We start from the raw sequence: 16,558 nt of genomic DNA, 5'->3' as shown, positions 1-16,558 counted from the left end.
CAGTGATCCACAGTTATTATGCTGTTTCCAGGCAGTTTATTTTGCATCTCTCCTAGTGGTTTGCGCAAGTCTTTGTGTAGGTGTGTTTCTCCTTGCAGAGTATGTCATGCAGGAAAGGTCATAGCAGATTTTTTTTTATTATTATTATTTTCCCTCTTTCTCTAGACTCTAGCCCTTTCTTTTGGTAGTCTGGTATTGAATTTGTACTGCTGTTTCTTTATAAAAGGGCATTAGGAGCAAATGTGCATTCAGCCTTAGATTTTGCTAGTTAGATACGTGGCCAAGAAGTAAATCCAGAAAGGGAAGTATTAGTTTTCTTCTCCATTTGAGGTTATAAAAGAGAGGTGTAACCTACATTTATATAGGTGTCTGCTGTCAACTTTTTTTTTTAATAGTAGCATTACCACTCACACCCTGTAGTGGAGACTGTGCCAGCATTTCCATCATAAATCTTGTTTTTCAGGAGGTTATAGCTTGGATGTGAAACTTTACTTCACTGAGAGATTTAGTCAGAAGAGTCTTGGCCTGACAAGTTATTGTTTTGCATTAGTTTAAAGTAAAAATTAGTTTAGTTTATATTTAAAGTTAGACACAGAATAATCCCTCCCCCCCAACCCTGAGAGCCGTCTCACTCTATCGGGGAAATATACATTTTCCAAATTCACACAGATCCCAGAATCTGTCTTTATTAATGATTTGTCTAGCACCACAAATCTGGTTGTGATTGTTTGCTAGTTAAAGTAATAAATGTGACCAATTAGAGTCTGAGTAAGCATTTCAGGATTTGGCCTGTGAATAGAAATGTAGAATAAGACACTGAAGTCATATTTACCCAGTTCTGGATTTTCTCTACATCCTGTTATTTGAGAGAATGATTATGAAAGTCTCTGGTGTCAACCACCAGAAAACCCAGAACAGGGATGAAAGGGTTGGGATAATATTATGTTGTTTAAGTTTTGTATGTGATTATTTTATTGAATGTGTGTATAGTGTTAAAGTTCTGATAGACTGGGAGAAAAGCCAGGAAGTACAGTGTGAAATCTTGCATTACTCTTCCTGCAACTTCCATAACCAGTAGATTGAATGAATGAATTAATGAAGGATGTTGCACAACTCACCACTTTGAATTTCCTGGCATTTTCTGCTTTTTTCTTTTTATTATTTATTTTTTGATGTTACATTAGCACCAAGACCCAACTCAGATTGAGGCACTGTTAGTGCTAGACACGGTACAAACACATAATAAGAGACAGGTTCTGCCTTGAAGACCTTACAGTCTAAATAGACAGGAGAGACAAAAAGGGTGGAAGGCGAAGCTGGGGCATAGAGAGTCAAGCAACTTGCCTGAAGTCCCCAGGCAGGTCCGTGGTAGAGTTGGGAATGGAACACAGGTCTCCCAGCTCCCGGTCCAGTGCTCTTTCCACTAGAATATGCTGCCTTTCGCTGCCCTTCATACTGCCTGGTATATCCTTATTGCTGGTAACACAGATAATTTTCCTGTCTGTGGCTATGAAGATCAGTGAGGATTTACACCACCACCCCTACATGGAAAATACAAGGGAGTTGTTGCTGCATCTTCTCAAGGAGATGAGCCCAACCAGCCCACTCCTGTTGGCTGGTACTCTCGCTTCCACAATTTTAATGCTGTCTTAAGGGCATGTGGGTTAATATTCAAGGGCATGTGGCTTATTTAGCAAGCATAAAATGTGGATGTACAATGCTTGGCTCAAATGAGGATAAAGCACAGTCTTGCACAGAGCAAACTGTCTCTTACTTGTCCTGTCTGATGGCAGCATTGTATGTGTTTATCTCTAGCACAGAACACATGAATACATGTCATAGCTTTTCTCTTTTTCTCTGTATTAGTCTCACTTAGATCACAAATTGCTAGCTAGGTGTTAATGTCACAGCATTAAGTGAAAATATCTTTAGGAGTCTGTATTCTTGTATTAATTTTTATTATGCTCTTCGAAGCTCTGACACTGATTGTTTGCTTGCAAACTAGGGGACCAAACAGGTGATGAGAACATTACCCAGATGCTCAAGAGAGCTCACGACTGCAGGAAGACAGCTGAGAATGCAGCAAAAGCCCTGCTGATGAAGTTAGACGGCAGCTGCGGGGGAGCCTATGCGATCACTGGCTGTAGTGTACAGCCCTGGGAGAGCCTGTCATCCAACAGCCACACCAGGTAACTGCAACTCATCAAAGCTGTTAATTCCCGGGCCTTTGGTTTCAGACCTGAGTAGATTATGTTGTATTCCATTTATTCAACTATCCATCCTCATGTCAGTCTGCTGGGTTCTCTTTGTTTTTATTTTTTTAAATCACTACCATGCTTCAGTGAGCTTATTCTCAGACTTGGAGCAAACTCCATCCAAGAAACGTTTTGTATAGATATCTTGCAAGCGGGTGATTCTGATCTTTGATCTCTTTCATAAAGGGCAAAACCATAACGTTTCTTTTACTTCAGTGATTCTGTTTCCCTCTCTCTCTCTCTTCCCCTCCTTCCCATCTCATTGAAACTTGAAGCATGTACTTCTTGTTCACCGCTATTGTACTAGGGCACCACAGGTTTCCAGGGAACTGGAAACCAAAAAAGTACTCCCGTCAAGGAAGGTTTTCATAAGCTTTTGGAGTGCTCAAGAATTGTTGTTTTTAAATGTCACGGCTATAACCATTTCACTTCTCACAGAAACAGAATAAGTTTCTGCCACCAGTTATAATAATTTTTCATAACTCCACTAGCCCAAAAAACCTCCCTTTAGCAATTGACACTGTAGACAAATACTGACTGGTGGACAAATTTTTTGCAGGTTAGAGTGGATTTTTCCAGAGGGAAAAATCAGGATATTGGGATTTTTTTAGACCTTTAAAATAATAAAACTTAAATGAACTATTATTACAAAAATTATCTAGTTCAAATATTTCTGGGGAGCAGCTACTTTTTCAGTACATCTATATATAACGTGTATACTTTGTGTCTTTGTGGCATCTTAGAGACTAACAAATTTATTTGGGCATAAGCTTTCGTGGGCTATAACCCACTTCATCAGATGCATGGAGTGAAAAATACAGTAGGCAGGTATAAATATACAGCATATGAAAAGATGGGAGTTGCCTTTGCCAAGTGGGGGGTCAGTGCTAACGAGGCCAATTCAGTCAGGGTGGATGTGGCCCATTCCCAACATTTGACAAGAAGGGGTGAGTATCAACAGAGAGAAAATTACTTTTTGTAACATACTGTCATTTCTGGTGCTGCCCACGCCAGCCAGTGAGGTGCCCCCTTCGAGGGGTAAACCCGCCCTGTGACCCTTCCAGAGGTCTCCATCAGTGCAGCACCACTCCCCGTCACAGGGGGTGCCCCACCAGCGTTTGCCTGAACAGCACCACCAGCCGGATGCAGGTTGGCTTCTCTGCCAGAGTTCCCGGCATTGGTTCCTGGACTCTAGGCAGCGTTCCTTGGAGTCCCGGCATCAATCGCTGGCAGTCTGGCGCAGGTCTGCAGAGACACGTCCCCAGAGCCTCAGTGCCGGGAGCACCCAAGTCAGTCTCCCAGTCCTCATCACCGCTCCGGGGCATCGAGGCACCGGTTCCTGGAGCCCCATCACCAGTCTCTGGATCACTGGTACAGATCACCGCAAGCACATCGACGGTCTCTGAGATGCTGATCCTCTTGCTTCTGGTCTATGGAGTGGCACCATTCTCAAAGTGTGAGGTGTTGATCTCCGGGATACTGTTCCAATCTGCCAAAGGCCACCACCAATCACAGGAGTTGTGGCACTGAGAGCCACCATCCTGGTACAGGTCCACAGTGGAGGTCTGCAGAGAGAGCCAACGGGAACGGGGTAGACAGGAGGCCTCATTACCGTCCTGGTCCCCCAGACAAGTCTCTCCCTCCTCGGGCTCTGATAGCGAGGAGGAAGTATAGAGCCCAAGGAGGAAGATCTGCCTGCAGACCAAGGTCACGCACTGGGGACATCGGCATTCCCCTCTAGGTCACCAGTGGCTGCATGGCCCCAGGGCCAGTGGCCGGCCCCTTGACAACTATGGAACCCTTAGGGGTTTCCCCATCTGCTACAGGGGCATCGGCTGGTCTCGGGGGCATCCAAAAGATGGTTGGCGACAGTCTCCTGCCCGCCCCCTGAGCCGGACGTGGAGTCAGAGCAAGCTCCCCAGGGACAACTGGCCACGGCCGCGGCAGAAGCAGTGGAGTTGACACAACCAGCTGTACCTGCCTCCTCATCATCTTCGTCCGATGAGGTGACAGCGGGACTTTCTCAAGCAGCCACTCAGGATGATGCAAGGGACCACCAGGAGCTTTTGAAGAGGGTGGCATCGAACTTGGGGCTGGAAGCTGAGGAGCTGGAAGAGCCCTTAGGCTCCCTGTTCCATGAATTAAATGCAGCAGCCCCCTCCAAGGTGGCGTTGCCATGCACGAGGGAGTGGTGAAACTAATCAAGGCCCTGTGTCAGACACCCTCCTCCCTGCCCCCCATCTCCAGGCAGGCGGAAAGAAAATACTATGTCCCCGCTAAGGGTTTTGAATATCTACATATCCACCCCGCCCCAAGCTCACTGGTTCTGTCAGCAGCCAATGAATGCGACAGACGGCCAACTGGGTTAGATGCCTAAGAATAAGGAGGCAAAGACATAGTTATATAAATGACACAGACACTGAGATCAGCTGTGGGAAGACTCAGCTTTAGGGACTTGCCCCAGCACTCAGGTGTCCACCTCCCTTGGAGTGCAGAACCAAAGGTATGTTACGAAATCCACCTCCTCCCTCAACGTGGAGGAAGGTATGCACAACCTCTTCCCCCCTGACCTCCGAGCCGCCGTACACAGTCTTTCATAAAGACAAGGTCCAGCTCTGCCCACACCCCGTGTTCCTCCCGAAGGTGGTCTCCGCCTACCACGTGGGTCAGGATATTTTTCTACCAGTCCTCTGCCCGAAGCCTCATGCATCCAATGAGGAGCGCCGTCTCCACACGTTCGATGTGCGGCGAGCTCTGGCTTTCTACCGCGAGCGGACCAAGCCGTTCAGAAAGCCCTCCCAACTATTCATTCCCACGGCTGAGTGCGCGAGGGGCCAGCCAATTTCCACTCAGCGGCTTCCAGTTGGATCACTTTGTTATGCACTGGCGGGTGTCCCCCCACCACCCACTGTGAGGGCACACTTGACTCGGGCGCAGGCCTCGTTGGCTGCCTTCGTGGCCCACATCCCCATCCAGGACATTTGTAGGGCCGCCACGTGATCTTCGGTTCACACGTTCACCTCGCACTATGCGATCATCCCCCAAACCAGGGATGACGCCGGGTTCGGCAGGGCTGTCCTCCGTCCTGGAAACTTGTGAACTCCTACCCACCTCCAACAGATATAGCTTGGAATCACCTATTGTGGAATACACATGGGCAATCACTTGAAAAAGAAAAGACAGTTACTTTTTCTGTAACTGGTGTTCTTCGAGATGTGTTGCTCATGTCTATTCCACATCCCACCCTCCTTCCCCTCTGTCAGAGTTGTCTGGCAAGAAGGAACTGAGGGTGGGGGGAGCGTGCAGCTGCCCTTATACCACGCCAGGCAGGCGCCACTCTAGGGGTCATGGGGGGCGTTCCCCCCTACGGGTACTGCTAGGGGAAAAACTTCCAGCACCTGGACACGTGGGAAGCACACGCACCTATTGTGGAATAGACATGAGCAACACATCTTGAAGAACACCAGCTATGGAAAAGGTAACTGTCTTTTATCCCCTTTTTCTCAACAGAGAATCTGAGGCAAACAGAAGTTACTGTCAGTGGCCCAAGGGCAGCAAGTCAGGAGCAGTCAGAATAGGGCTTAGAAAACTCAGGACATTTTGACTCCATATTCCACCACACCATTCTGCATTTCCTTTTTTAAATCCACGTATAAATACTTTCGAAATTTCAAGAGGGACCATGTAACATTTGCCCAGCTAAGCACAAAATCTCCTCTTTTCCCCTGTTGTTTTCATCCAGAGGACAAAGGCGTTTAGATGATGTAACTCAGACTTCTCTATAATGTGGCCCACATCTCAATAGAGAGAGAATCTCATGAGCACCCCCTGCTGTTCACAATCACATAACATCCTTGTGGCAACTACGTTTGCTTAGACAGTAATGTTAGTAAAATAGGTATGTATTTGTGACTGTCTTTAATTTTGCATTTTGTCCTTTATGAAGAAAACAGATACTCACTCTCGTTTTGTTTTTCATTTCGTTACAATCACACCTATCCATTTTCATCCTCTCTCTTTCCTGCTGCCTCTCTGCATATGCTTCTGTGCTCCCTTTTTCATTTCACCTTGCATATGCATACCTGCTCCTCCTCTCCAATTGCACACACCTCCCTGCCGCTTGGCTCCCTTCTTTTGGCTTCATCCTTCCGTGCTGCCCTGGACTTGCTGCTCTATGGTTCTTTCATGCTGGAGGCTGGCAGCAGCCCTGGCTCCACCCACTGGTGGTTGCAATCACTGAAGGTAGATTCCGTCTCCTCTCTGTTGTGACAGTAACCCCTAGCAGAGGCAGCAAGGCTGACTCCTTATTTCCAGCTGCTTCTGTAGGCTTTTTCTTTGTCATGGAAGTACCTGAGGGCCTGTAGAAGCAGGTGGAAACAAGGAGGGGAGCCAGTTCCATAAGACCAGCAAGTGCTCTGTGGACCACAATTTGGAAACAATTCATATTAATGGACAGATTCCTCCCTTGATTGCACTTAACCTCTGAAATGAAAATTTTTTTATTTTATATATGACTACAAGATAATCTTAGTACACAAGCCTGATCTTTGCAAACAAAAGTAGTAATAATGAAGATCCTTTGAGTTAAAGTGCCGGGCAGGTTTTTTTCTTTAAATGGGGAAGGGGAAAAACCCCTTTTTGGCTAAGACTTTGTGATAAAGTGAATAATTCTCACTGCAGTTTGAAACCCCACAAAATGGGTTTATAATGGAAGTGCTGAACTTCGGCATCACAAATGAGATGCTGAATGTCAAATCACTGAACGCATTACTGAGAACACAAGCACTGGCAACTGCTGGTGACAAAGCAGGGTTAAAGATTGTAAAAGGGAGCATCTGAGATGAAATGAAAAACCAGCATAGAGGTTGTTACCAGCGAAGTGAATAAAGTAATAGCTAGCATCTCAATTTATTTGGTTGGCAGCAACCCAACTATATTGCCAATTCATTTTTGAAAATAAAAATAGCTTTGTGGAAGTCCTAATTGTTTTAATGGACAGAGGAGCATTCATCTCCAAGAAGATCCAACTGATAGCACCTGTAAAAAGAATGAAAGGAGAGAGAGAGATGGAGATTGCTGCTGTTTCAATGACTAAGGATGCTGTTTTGTATTCATTACACTACTAGTAACCCCGGCCTTCCACCGAGTTGCAGGAGGGACAGTCCGTCCCCATCACATGCAAAGGAAATACATTTCTACAACATGTTTTTACCACTAACCATCTGAACTTACCCAAACCTACAGCTAAATCCTCCTCTCAGAACTACCCCAGGGATTTCGGATAAGTAGCTGAAATAAAGGATTATGTTGGCCGCAATGTGGAAGTGTTGATATGGAAACGTGTTAATGCTTCCAAATACCAAAGCATGTGGTATGCTCTCAGTACCAGACTTCATCACTGGAGCAAATAGGTTTCCAAAGGAGGGAGGTGGTTTGCCAAAGTATTGAGATAATAGCCCAATATACTGTTAATTCAAATTCTGCTGGTCTGAGTGAAGGCCAGTTAATCTGAAAGGGAGTACTTGTGGCACCTTAGAGACTAACCAATTTATTTGAGCATAAGCTTTTGTGAGCTACAGCTCACTTCATCCGATGAAGTCTCTAAGGTGCCACAAGTACTCCTTTTCTTTTCGTGAATACAGACTAACACGGCTGTTACTCTTAATCTGAAAGGTTATCCCTGCCATACGGTTGTGTGCTTGCTCTGATGTGGAGCCACTCTGACCTGGAAGATGGGTGGACAGATGTACGTGACCTAACAAATATTCCTTAAAGTAAAAGTTCAAATGCAGACACTACCATTCAAGAATGTTACATGGATTTGGGACATTCCACGTAATTGTAATTCTATAAACCCTTAACCCACAGTTATTACGGATAGAAATTCATACTGTATAAGGGATGCTGTATCCTTTTCACCCAGACAAGGTTTCTTGAATGAAAAGAGAGGTTGTACTCCACAGCATCAGTAAACGGAGAAATATTTTATATATGCAGTGTGTTTATGTATATGCACATGTAGTATATGTGTATTTGTACCCGTGAGTGTAGGACACCTCTTAATGTTACACCATGCTATCTAGGATCCACTGTATAGAAAATATATATACAAATTAATTGAGCATCATTTAGGAATCTTGCAGATGTCAATGATGAACCGAGTGGGTAGAATGTTTCTTTCAGCTCTTTATGAACACGGTGAGGGGAATGTGCAGAAGGAAATCATTTTTCCAAGACGTTTGATAGAGCTGTGTAATTTTTTCCTACGTGCATGCTAGAGAAATAAGAGAGACATCATGCATCTGTTTTTGGTTTTTTTCTGGTTGTGACATGCTGCCTGTTCAGTTCATCCCCTAACCTCATTTGTGTTACCCTGATTGCCATCAGAAAGCATATCAGTCTGCCAAATTCAGCACTACACGGTATCTAGCCAGGGGTGTTTCCCCCACAGATGCAGCAGGGCTGGCCTGAGGATTTTGGGGAGAGCCATCAAAGTGAGTTTGAAGGAGCCCCATGTGGCATCACAACCCAGGATCACATATGCATCATGGCATTGTTTCAGTGCTTAGTCATGCAGCCCTGCACACAGGACTACTTCTCCACAATTCAGGAAATGGGGGTGGGGATTGCGGGGCTGTCTCTGCCTCTCGAATAGGGGAATAGGCTATGTACCCTTTTCCTCTGCTGGCCATATTACCTCCTCTCTTCTCTCACGCTGGGTGGGGGGATTCTGGCACCAAAGTTAGGGGACAAGGGGCAGTTCTCCTTTTCTTCTGTCCTCTTTGTACTGGCAGCTCCTCCATTAATTCCTCACCTTGTAACCAGAGGCCTCACTAGCACTTCAGCAGAGGAGCTAGCTCAGCTGCAGGCAGTCAGCCAGGACTGAGCTAATAACCCAAGTTGCCGTTACCTTCCACAGCTGTGGATTGGTCTCCAAAAAATGGAGACCTGCAGCTGTGGACCTGAAAGGTCAGTCCTGTGCAGCTGTGGCTGGTACTGTGAATACCTGGGGAGCTTTAGGAATAGTCCTCATAGCAGATGTAGAGGCCGTGCTCAGTTTTCATTCTGAGAGCTGTCTTTCCAGCAAAGAGGGCAAGGAGCATATTTTCTCTGTAAACGAAAGCTAAGGTTAACTTTGACTTAAACTCTGAGACTGTGCAGGCTATGTAGACCCTAAATACTGTCCCTGAGTATTAGTCTCTGAGTGTGAGTAGTCCAGGAAGGCTGGAGAACTTTTTATTTTGGAACCTGAAGAGATCTACAACACCTCTTGATATAGAATTGAATAGTAATTTATTGTATTGCCTGATTTTCACATCATATCTACCTCACTGAGGGCCTAGTGAGGCCTAGTTAAATAAGGTTTATAAAGAGCTTTGAGATCCTCCGATGAAAAGCAAAGTATTATGGAGAACTCATTAAAACCTCAATGTATTTTTACCCGTGATAGGCTAGCTGGGTTCTGATTTACTGCAGATGGGAATTAGTGGGAGGAAAAGTGGTTTTCGCTTCTAGTAAACACGGCGCCTGTTATCCCTAAGAGAGAGAAGAAATCATTTGAAATTAGCAGAAAGCTGTAGTAAAGCCATGTAATGTGATATTTCATGAGGGGGGAAGACTTAAGGAAGTCTTTGTAGCCCTGCCAATTCTCTGTTTCCTCTCAGGCTGCCCTGGGGTTGGAATTCTCTGAAAGATCCACTGGCAATTATCTGATGCAACTTAAAATCAACACTGCTTGAGCACAAGTACAATTGAGAGGAAGGAGAGAAAACCAACCTGTTCCCCCCCACCCCCTTTCTTTCTGCAGTGCATAAGTATGTAAGCAAAGTGTATTTCCATTACACGTTAGCCTGGCTCCAGCAGGAGCCCACAGACAGGGTGGGTTTTTTTTCCTCCTCAAAAAAATGCTGAAAAATAATGCAACCCAATACAGAATGTGATTTATTCCCCTGCTGATAACTGAGATCATCCAGCATTCCAGACAGGCACAGTTAATGGATGACTTAACCCTCACCCAGCAGCTGATTACAGGTCCTCAGGAGACAGCAGGCAGCTTTGTCTGTGTAAGGTTGTAGAAATTGCAGTGCTGTTTCTTTTCCTTTTAGTGTTTTTGCAAGTATATTCAGCAGTGGAATGTTAAGGAACTAAAGCAGCATTGCAATTAACCTCCATAAATCTGTTCTCCCTAGAACACTGGAATGCACATAGATAGAGATGGGGCATTGAGGCTCCTCGTGCTTATCTAGAAATTGTTTTCCCTGGGTAAAAACTCTTCATTATGTGACATGTATGGAGCGAGCTAAAATTGTGTGGCAGTTTTTCTTTTGAAACTACCTTTGGAAAAGGAATGCGACAATAAAGTCAGATGATGATGTTCTATTAGAAGTCCTGTAAAACATGACAAGATACCTCCAAGTTGAGGGATTTGGATGTCTTGTGGAAGTTAGCACTGGAATAGCTGGTCACTATTTCAAATCCAGCCCCAGGTTAATAGTGATTAAAAGACAGCACCATGACAGCAGCTGGACTTTCTGAAGCAACCTTAGGCTGTTTCTTACAGGTGTCCATCAAAAAATCACCGTAATAATTGGCACTGGCATCAGCAGACGGGGCATGGAATCTGAACTAACTTTTCAAACACAGAGATTGTTATTCCTATTCAAGGTGTGAGGCAGCATGCAGAAGTTTTCTATAGATAAAGGATTTTAGTTGTTATTGCTCTCAGCATGGCATATTTAACAAGCACTTAATTGTTTCTTGATAAAAAAAAAAGTTTCGTGTCAAAAGCAGTTATGCCAGCAAAACTAATTATCTGGCTTTGCAGTGAAGAAATAATTGACTCAGTATTGTGATGACATTTTTTATTCTGTTTGAAGAACTATATATTTTTTCTTTTCTGTATTTTAAAGTTGCAGAGGGGTGTGTGTGTGTGTTTCTTTTGCATATTGCAACACTTGGTCCAGGCTCAAGTGAAAAAATCGATGTTTGATATGTACTCCCAAGTTAATATTTTCCATAGTACTACACTAGTTATATAACAATATTAATACACACTGGATCCTGATAGCCATTCTTGCCTTCCTTCAGTTGCTCATTATATTCAAAAGCATGGTATGGTCTTTTGCCATGTCTCTGGAGGGACAAAAACACACCAGCACACCGTGCTCTCAAGCTCTTCATCAGCATGCAAGGGGGTGCATGCCCCAACCCTGCCTGGCACCCCCTGCAAAGCCATTCATGGATTCATAGGATTGAGCCAGATATGGTAACTTCATTTATACCAATGCCATCAACCATGGTTAAGGCTAAGATTATGTCATAGAAGTCATGGATTCCATGACTTCCAGAGACCTCTGTGACACTTTCTGCTTCAGACCCGGGGCAGGAGGGCTGGAGCTGTCACCTGGCGGAGGGGTCCTTGAACTCCGAGCCACCGCAGGCTTTGGAGGAGACCCCAGAGCTTTCAGTCACAACAGTGGTGGGTGCTGGACGCCCTCCTACCCTACCACAGCCAGGCTTGGGTTCTCATCCCTCCATCAGCCCCATTTTGTCAGGGTTATTTTTAGTAAAAGTCATGTACAGGTCATGTGCAATAAACAAAAATTCATGGAAGCCCATTTTTGGGGGGGAGGTTCCGTTTGTTTGTTTTTTATTGCCCATGACCTGTCCATGACTTTTACTAAAAATAACCATGACAAAATCTTAACCTTAATCATGGTAATTCAGGCGGCGCAACGGTCTTCCGTAGACTGTGTACGTTTGATGATGATCCTGATAAAATTATACTCTGTGGCAACTGTGAGTGTAAATGTGAATGGGTGAATCACGTGTGTGGTGCTGATTAAACAAATTTCAAATGAGGGCTGGGGGAGGAGGTGGGGGGAGAGGCTAGAGACCTGAATCCTTCTGCAAATGAGTGATGCTGTTTTTGGTCTTCCAAGCACTACCAGCTCAACTGCAAGTAGCTGTGATACGGAGTTCACAAAGGAGGACGAGCAGAGGTTGAAGGATTACATCCAGCAGCTGAAGAACGACAGGGCAGCAGTCAAGCTGACCATGTTGGAGCTGGAGAGCATCCATATTGATCCCCTTAGTTATGATGTCAAACCTCGTGGAGATAACCAGAGGCTAGATCTGGAAAATGCAGTATTGATGCAGGAACTCATGGCAATGAAGGTATTTTATGACACACTGTCTTTGCCCCTGAAGTGGCCTCTCTTCTGATCGCTTCATGGTGTTACAGAGAGGTAACTAACAGTGATGCTCAGGACCACTATGAGACCTGCACATTCCAAAGGACACTGTGACAATAGCAAGGGTGTGCACAACTTACCGCTCTCTATCCTGTTAATGTACAGCCTAAGCCTGTTGCATGCCCTGTGCTATATCTGAAAGGTTGTAGCATACCCGCAGCCCTGTATCCTGTGCAGTCCATTAGACTTAAACTATTCAATAGGGACCCTAGTATTACACAACACTGTATCCCCATTGCTTGCCCCCACCACATCCAATGCAATCAGTATAGCATCCTCTGTGCTTGTTTATTTTTGTATTAAATTGTTGTGCTGCCCCCATATTTTCCTCTGCTGCAGGTATTTGAATTGCAGCACATAATGGCATTGTGAAAGTTGGCAGTGGGGAGGTTATGTGACAGTGGGGTGTTTTGCACCCGGGAGACGGTTGAGAATTTCTCATTTCCCCTTTTCCACCCAACTTCTCAAGCCACTCTTGACAGTGACTAACTGTCTCACTGCACTCTGCCTAATATCTGGTACTATATCCAAGAGCAACAAGCAGGCATATTCACTTGACGTTTCTGCTAAAAGATCAGCAATGAAATAGTTAAAGTTGACATTTTAAATTGTCATCAGACTTTCCTGTTAACACGCCTTGGCCATGAATGGGAACAGTTCACTCCCCGGTCAGAGCTGTAGTATCAGCATGCCTGCAGACTCAGGCAGCCACCACTGCACCTCTTCATATTTTGATGCAACCTAGATATAGGAAGACACTTACTATTTTTCCTCTTTTAAAGAACTCTTTGATTCTGGAGCATAATTAGCTGTACAGCAACTTAACAATGATTGATGGACAGTTCTGCTGTTATTTACACACCAGTGTAATTGCATTATACGTGGAGCCCATGGCATACTCCCTACCCTCACTGTAAGGGCGTAGCATGCCTAGTCCCCTTTCTCTCTGAAAGAGTGTTTGGTAGAATCAAAGACCTGGAGTGTTGATCATGACACTTGGGGTGGCATCTAGCTGGGTTGGAGGTCACATTCAACAATCCCAGGTAGTGAGAGAGGGCTTTAGCAATAACCAAGTCTGCGTGCGTTAATCAAGGACTTGGATCCATGGTTCTAAACTTATGACACAGCAATCAAGAAGCCACATGCTTGCAGTAGGGCGATATGACAGCAGAGGTGCTCGAGGGAGACCAAAAGCATGAGACTGCATTGCTAACGTAATGTTTCATTACCTCACTCACAAGCTTGTGCATGTACCACTCTGAGAAAACACTCAAAGCTTTGTGTGCTGAGGCAGAACAAAGCCACCTCCTTTTCATATTGCCTCAGGAAAGAAGAAGGGCTTGTTAAAAACTATCATCCTTAAGGCACTCAAGTGATCACCAGTTCAGAGCAATGTCTTGACACTGTGCTGCAACGAAGAGTTGGGGTGGGAGTAGAGGATATAGGAGCATGGAGATTTTCAGTGGTGGAGCTAGTTAGGACTAAACTGTGACCTCTGAGGCCTGATCTACGTACACAGTTGTACTGATATAACGAAGGGCTTGGCTACACTTGCTAGTTAGAGCACATTAAAGCAGCCCCGGGTGCTCTGACTCCCAATGTGTCCACACTGGCAAGGCACGTAGAGTGCCTGGACTCTGCAGCTGGAACACACCTGGTAATCCACCTCCACAAGAAGCACAGAGCTTGCTCCGCTCTGGCTGAAACGCCTGGGTGTCAGTGTGAACGCGGTGTTGCATTACTGCGCTGTGATCGGCCTCCAGAAACGTCCCATAATCCCCTTAAGTCAAGTGGCCTCTCTTCTCATTGTTTTGGAATCAGCTGCAGGAATGCGGATAGGCCCTTTCAAAGCTCCGTTTCCGTTTCCGACAGCCAGCATGCTTATCTGCCCTGGAACAAAGCAAGCCATTACTGTGGAATGCTGCTTGTTGTGAGTGTGTGAGAGAGAAAGGCGAGGGGGAGGGGGGCCTGCTGCTGTCTGAACTTACAGGGCAGCATGCTGACACACTCTCAGCCCCCCAAAAACCCACTCTCTCTCCCTCCACATACACACAACACTCTCCACCCCACCCCCTACATTTGAAAAGCACTTTGCAACCACTTGCACGCTGGGATAGCTACCACAACGAACTGCTCTTTGTGGCGTTGCAAGAGCTGCTAATGTGGCCACGCCAGTGTGTTTGCAGCTGACAGTGCAAACACACGGCAGCGTTTTCCCTGCTGCGGTCTCCGAAGGCTGGTTTAACTCCCAGGGCTCTACATCTGTAAGTGTAGCCATGCCCTAATATATGATTTTATACCAATTTAGTTAAACTGGTACAACATTGTGTGGATCTTCTTATATCGGTTTAGCCTGGGCTTGTAACCAGGTTAAACCAATATAACCAGGCATAAACCATTGTAAGGCTGTCCACAATGTTGCATCAGTTTAACAAAACCAATTTAGATTAAACCAGTGCAACTTCTGTGTGTAGGCAAGTCCTAAACATACATATCAATGTCCTAGGTTCTGCATTTGATTTCCTCCCTCTCCTTCCACTGAGAATAATTTTTTTGGGGGAGCTTTCTACAACATTGAGAAACAACCCCTCCTATTTCCTCCTGCTTTATCCTCACACCTCTGATGCTCCAATTCACAGCCACCATCTTCCTAATCTAGGAAAATTGGTGGGAGGGACTCTCTTTAGAGTCCATGGGCACCACTCTTCATTCAGCAATAGGCATTGATTCACAGATTTTAAAGCCAGAAAGGACCATTATGCTCATCTAGTCTGACCTCCTGCTTAACATAGGCCTAAGAACCTCATCCTGTAATTTCTATATCAAGCCCATTATTTCTGTTTGAGCTATAGTGTGTTTTTTTCAGAAAGGTATCTAGTCTTAATATAATGATTTCACGTGAGGAAGAATCCACCACATCCCTAGGCAAGTTGTTCCTGTGGTTAATTATTACCCTCATTGTTAAAAATTTGTACCTTATTACAAGTCTGAATTTTTCTAGCATCAGCTTCCAACTATTCGATCTCATTATGCCTTTTTCTGCTAGATTAAAGAGAGCAGAAATCTCTTTCTTGTGTAGGTACTTACAGACCATGATCAAGTCACCTCTTAACCTTTGCTGGTATAAACTAAATAGACTGAGCTTTTAAAGTCTCTCATTATTAGGCCAGACCTTGAGTCATTCTTGTAACTCTTTTCTGATCCCTTTCTAATTTTCCAACATCCTTTTTGAAATGTGGACACCTTTCCAGTTAATAGTCACATTCATACTTTATACAGAGGTAACACAACCTCCCTCCTCCTCCTTGATATTGCCCTCTTTAAGTATCTGAGAATTGTGGTCACGCTCCTAGCTACACCATTGCACTGGGAGCTCCTGTTCAGGTGTGTATCCACTCTGACTCCTAAGTCCTTTTCATTGTCACTGCCTTCCAGGATACAATTCCCCATCCTATAAATGTGACCTATATTGTTTATTCCTAGATATATGACCTTGCATTTGGCCATATTAAAACACATTGTTCAAATGATACTAGGTGCTCCAGGTCTGCCTATATGACTGACCTCTGCCTGTCATTATTTACCACTCCACTAATTTTTATGTCACCTACAAATTTTAGCAATGATTATATATTTTCTTCCAGATGATTGATAAAGATATTGAATGGCACTAGGCTAAGAACAGATCCTTGTGGGACCCCACTAGAAACACTCCTGTTGGGTGGTGATTCCCCATTCACAGTGTTCCTTTTTGCAGTCTGTCAGTTAACCAGTTTTTACTCCATTTAATATTGGCTACATTAACAAAAAATTCACTGTACTAAATTATCAAAATGTCATGCAGGACTAAGTCAGATGCCTTACAGAAATCTAAGTATAATATGTCAGCAAGTTGCCTTTATCAACCAAACTTGTGATCTCATCAAAAAATATCAAGTTTGTCTGACAAGATCTATTTCCATATAACTGTGTTGATTGGCATTAATTGTGCTATCACTCTTTAATTCTTTACTGATTGCATCCCAATCAGCCTTCCCACAATTTGTCCTG

The 16,558-nt window shown here is 44.6% G+C and overlaps 1 protein-coding gene across 7 annotated transcripts in view; it reads left to right on the top strand.

The window, feature by feature from the left end:
* MCC (MCC regulator of WNT signaling pathway) overlaps window positions 1-16,558 on the top strand; it is a 361,512-nt gene that overhangs the window by 318,683 nt on the left and 26,271 nt on the right. For all 7 annotated transcript variants that reach the window (XM_073344706.1, XM_073344704.1, XM_073344707.1 and 4 more), the window contains 2 exons: window positions 2,006-2,189; window positions 12,197-12,431. In XM_073344706.1, coding sequence (XP_073200807.1) covers window positions 2,006-2,189; window positions 12,197-12,431 — 419 coding nt within the window. The remainder of the gene's footprint in view (window positions 1-2,005; window positions 2,190-12,196; window positions 12,432-16,558) is intronic.

Source organism: Lepidochelys kempii, chromosome 5 (assembly GCF_965140265.1).
Source record: "Lepidochelys kempii isolate rLepKem1 chromosome 5, rLepKem1.hap2, whole genome shotgun sequence".
Taxonomy (NCBI): Eukaryota; Metazoa; Chordata; order Testudines; family Cheloniidae; genus Lepidochelys; species Lepidochelys kempii.
This window is presented reverse-complemented; position numbering and strand designations above follow the sequence as displayed.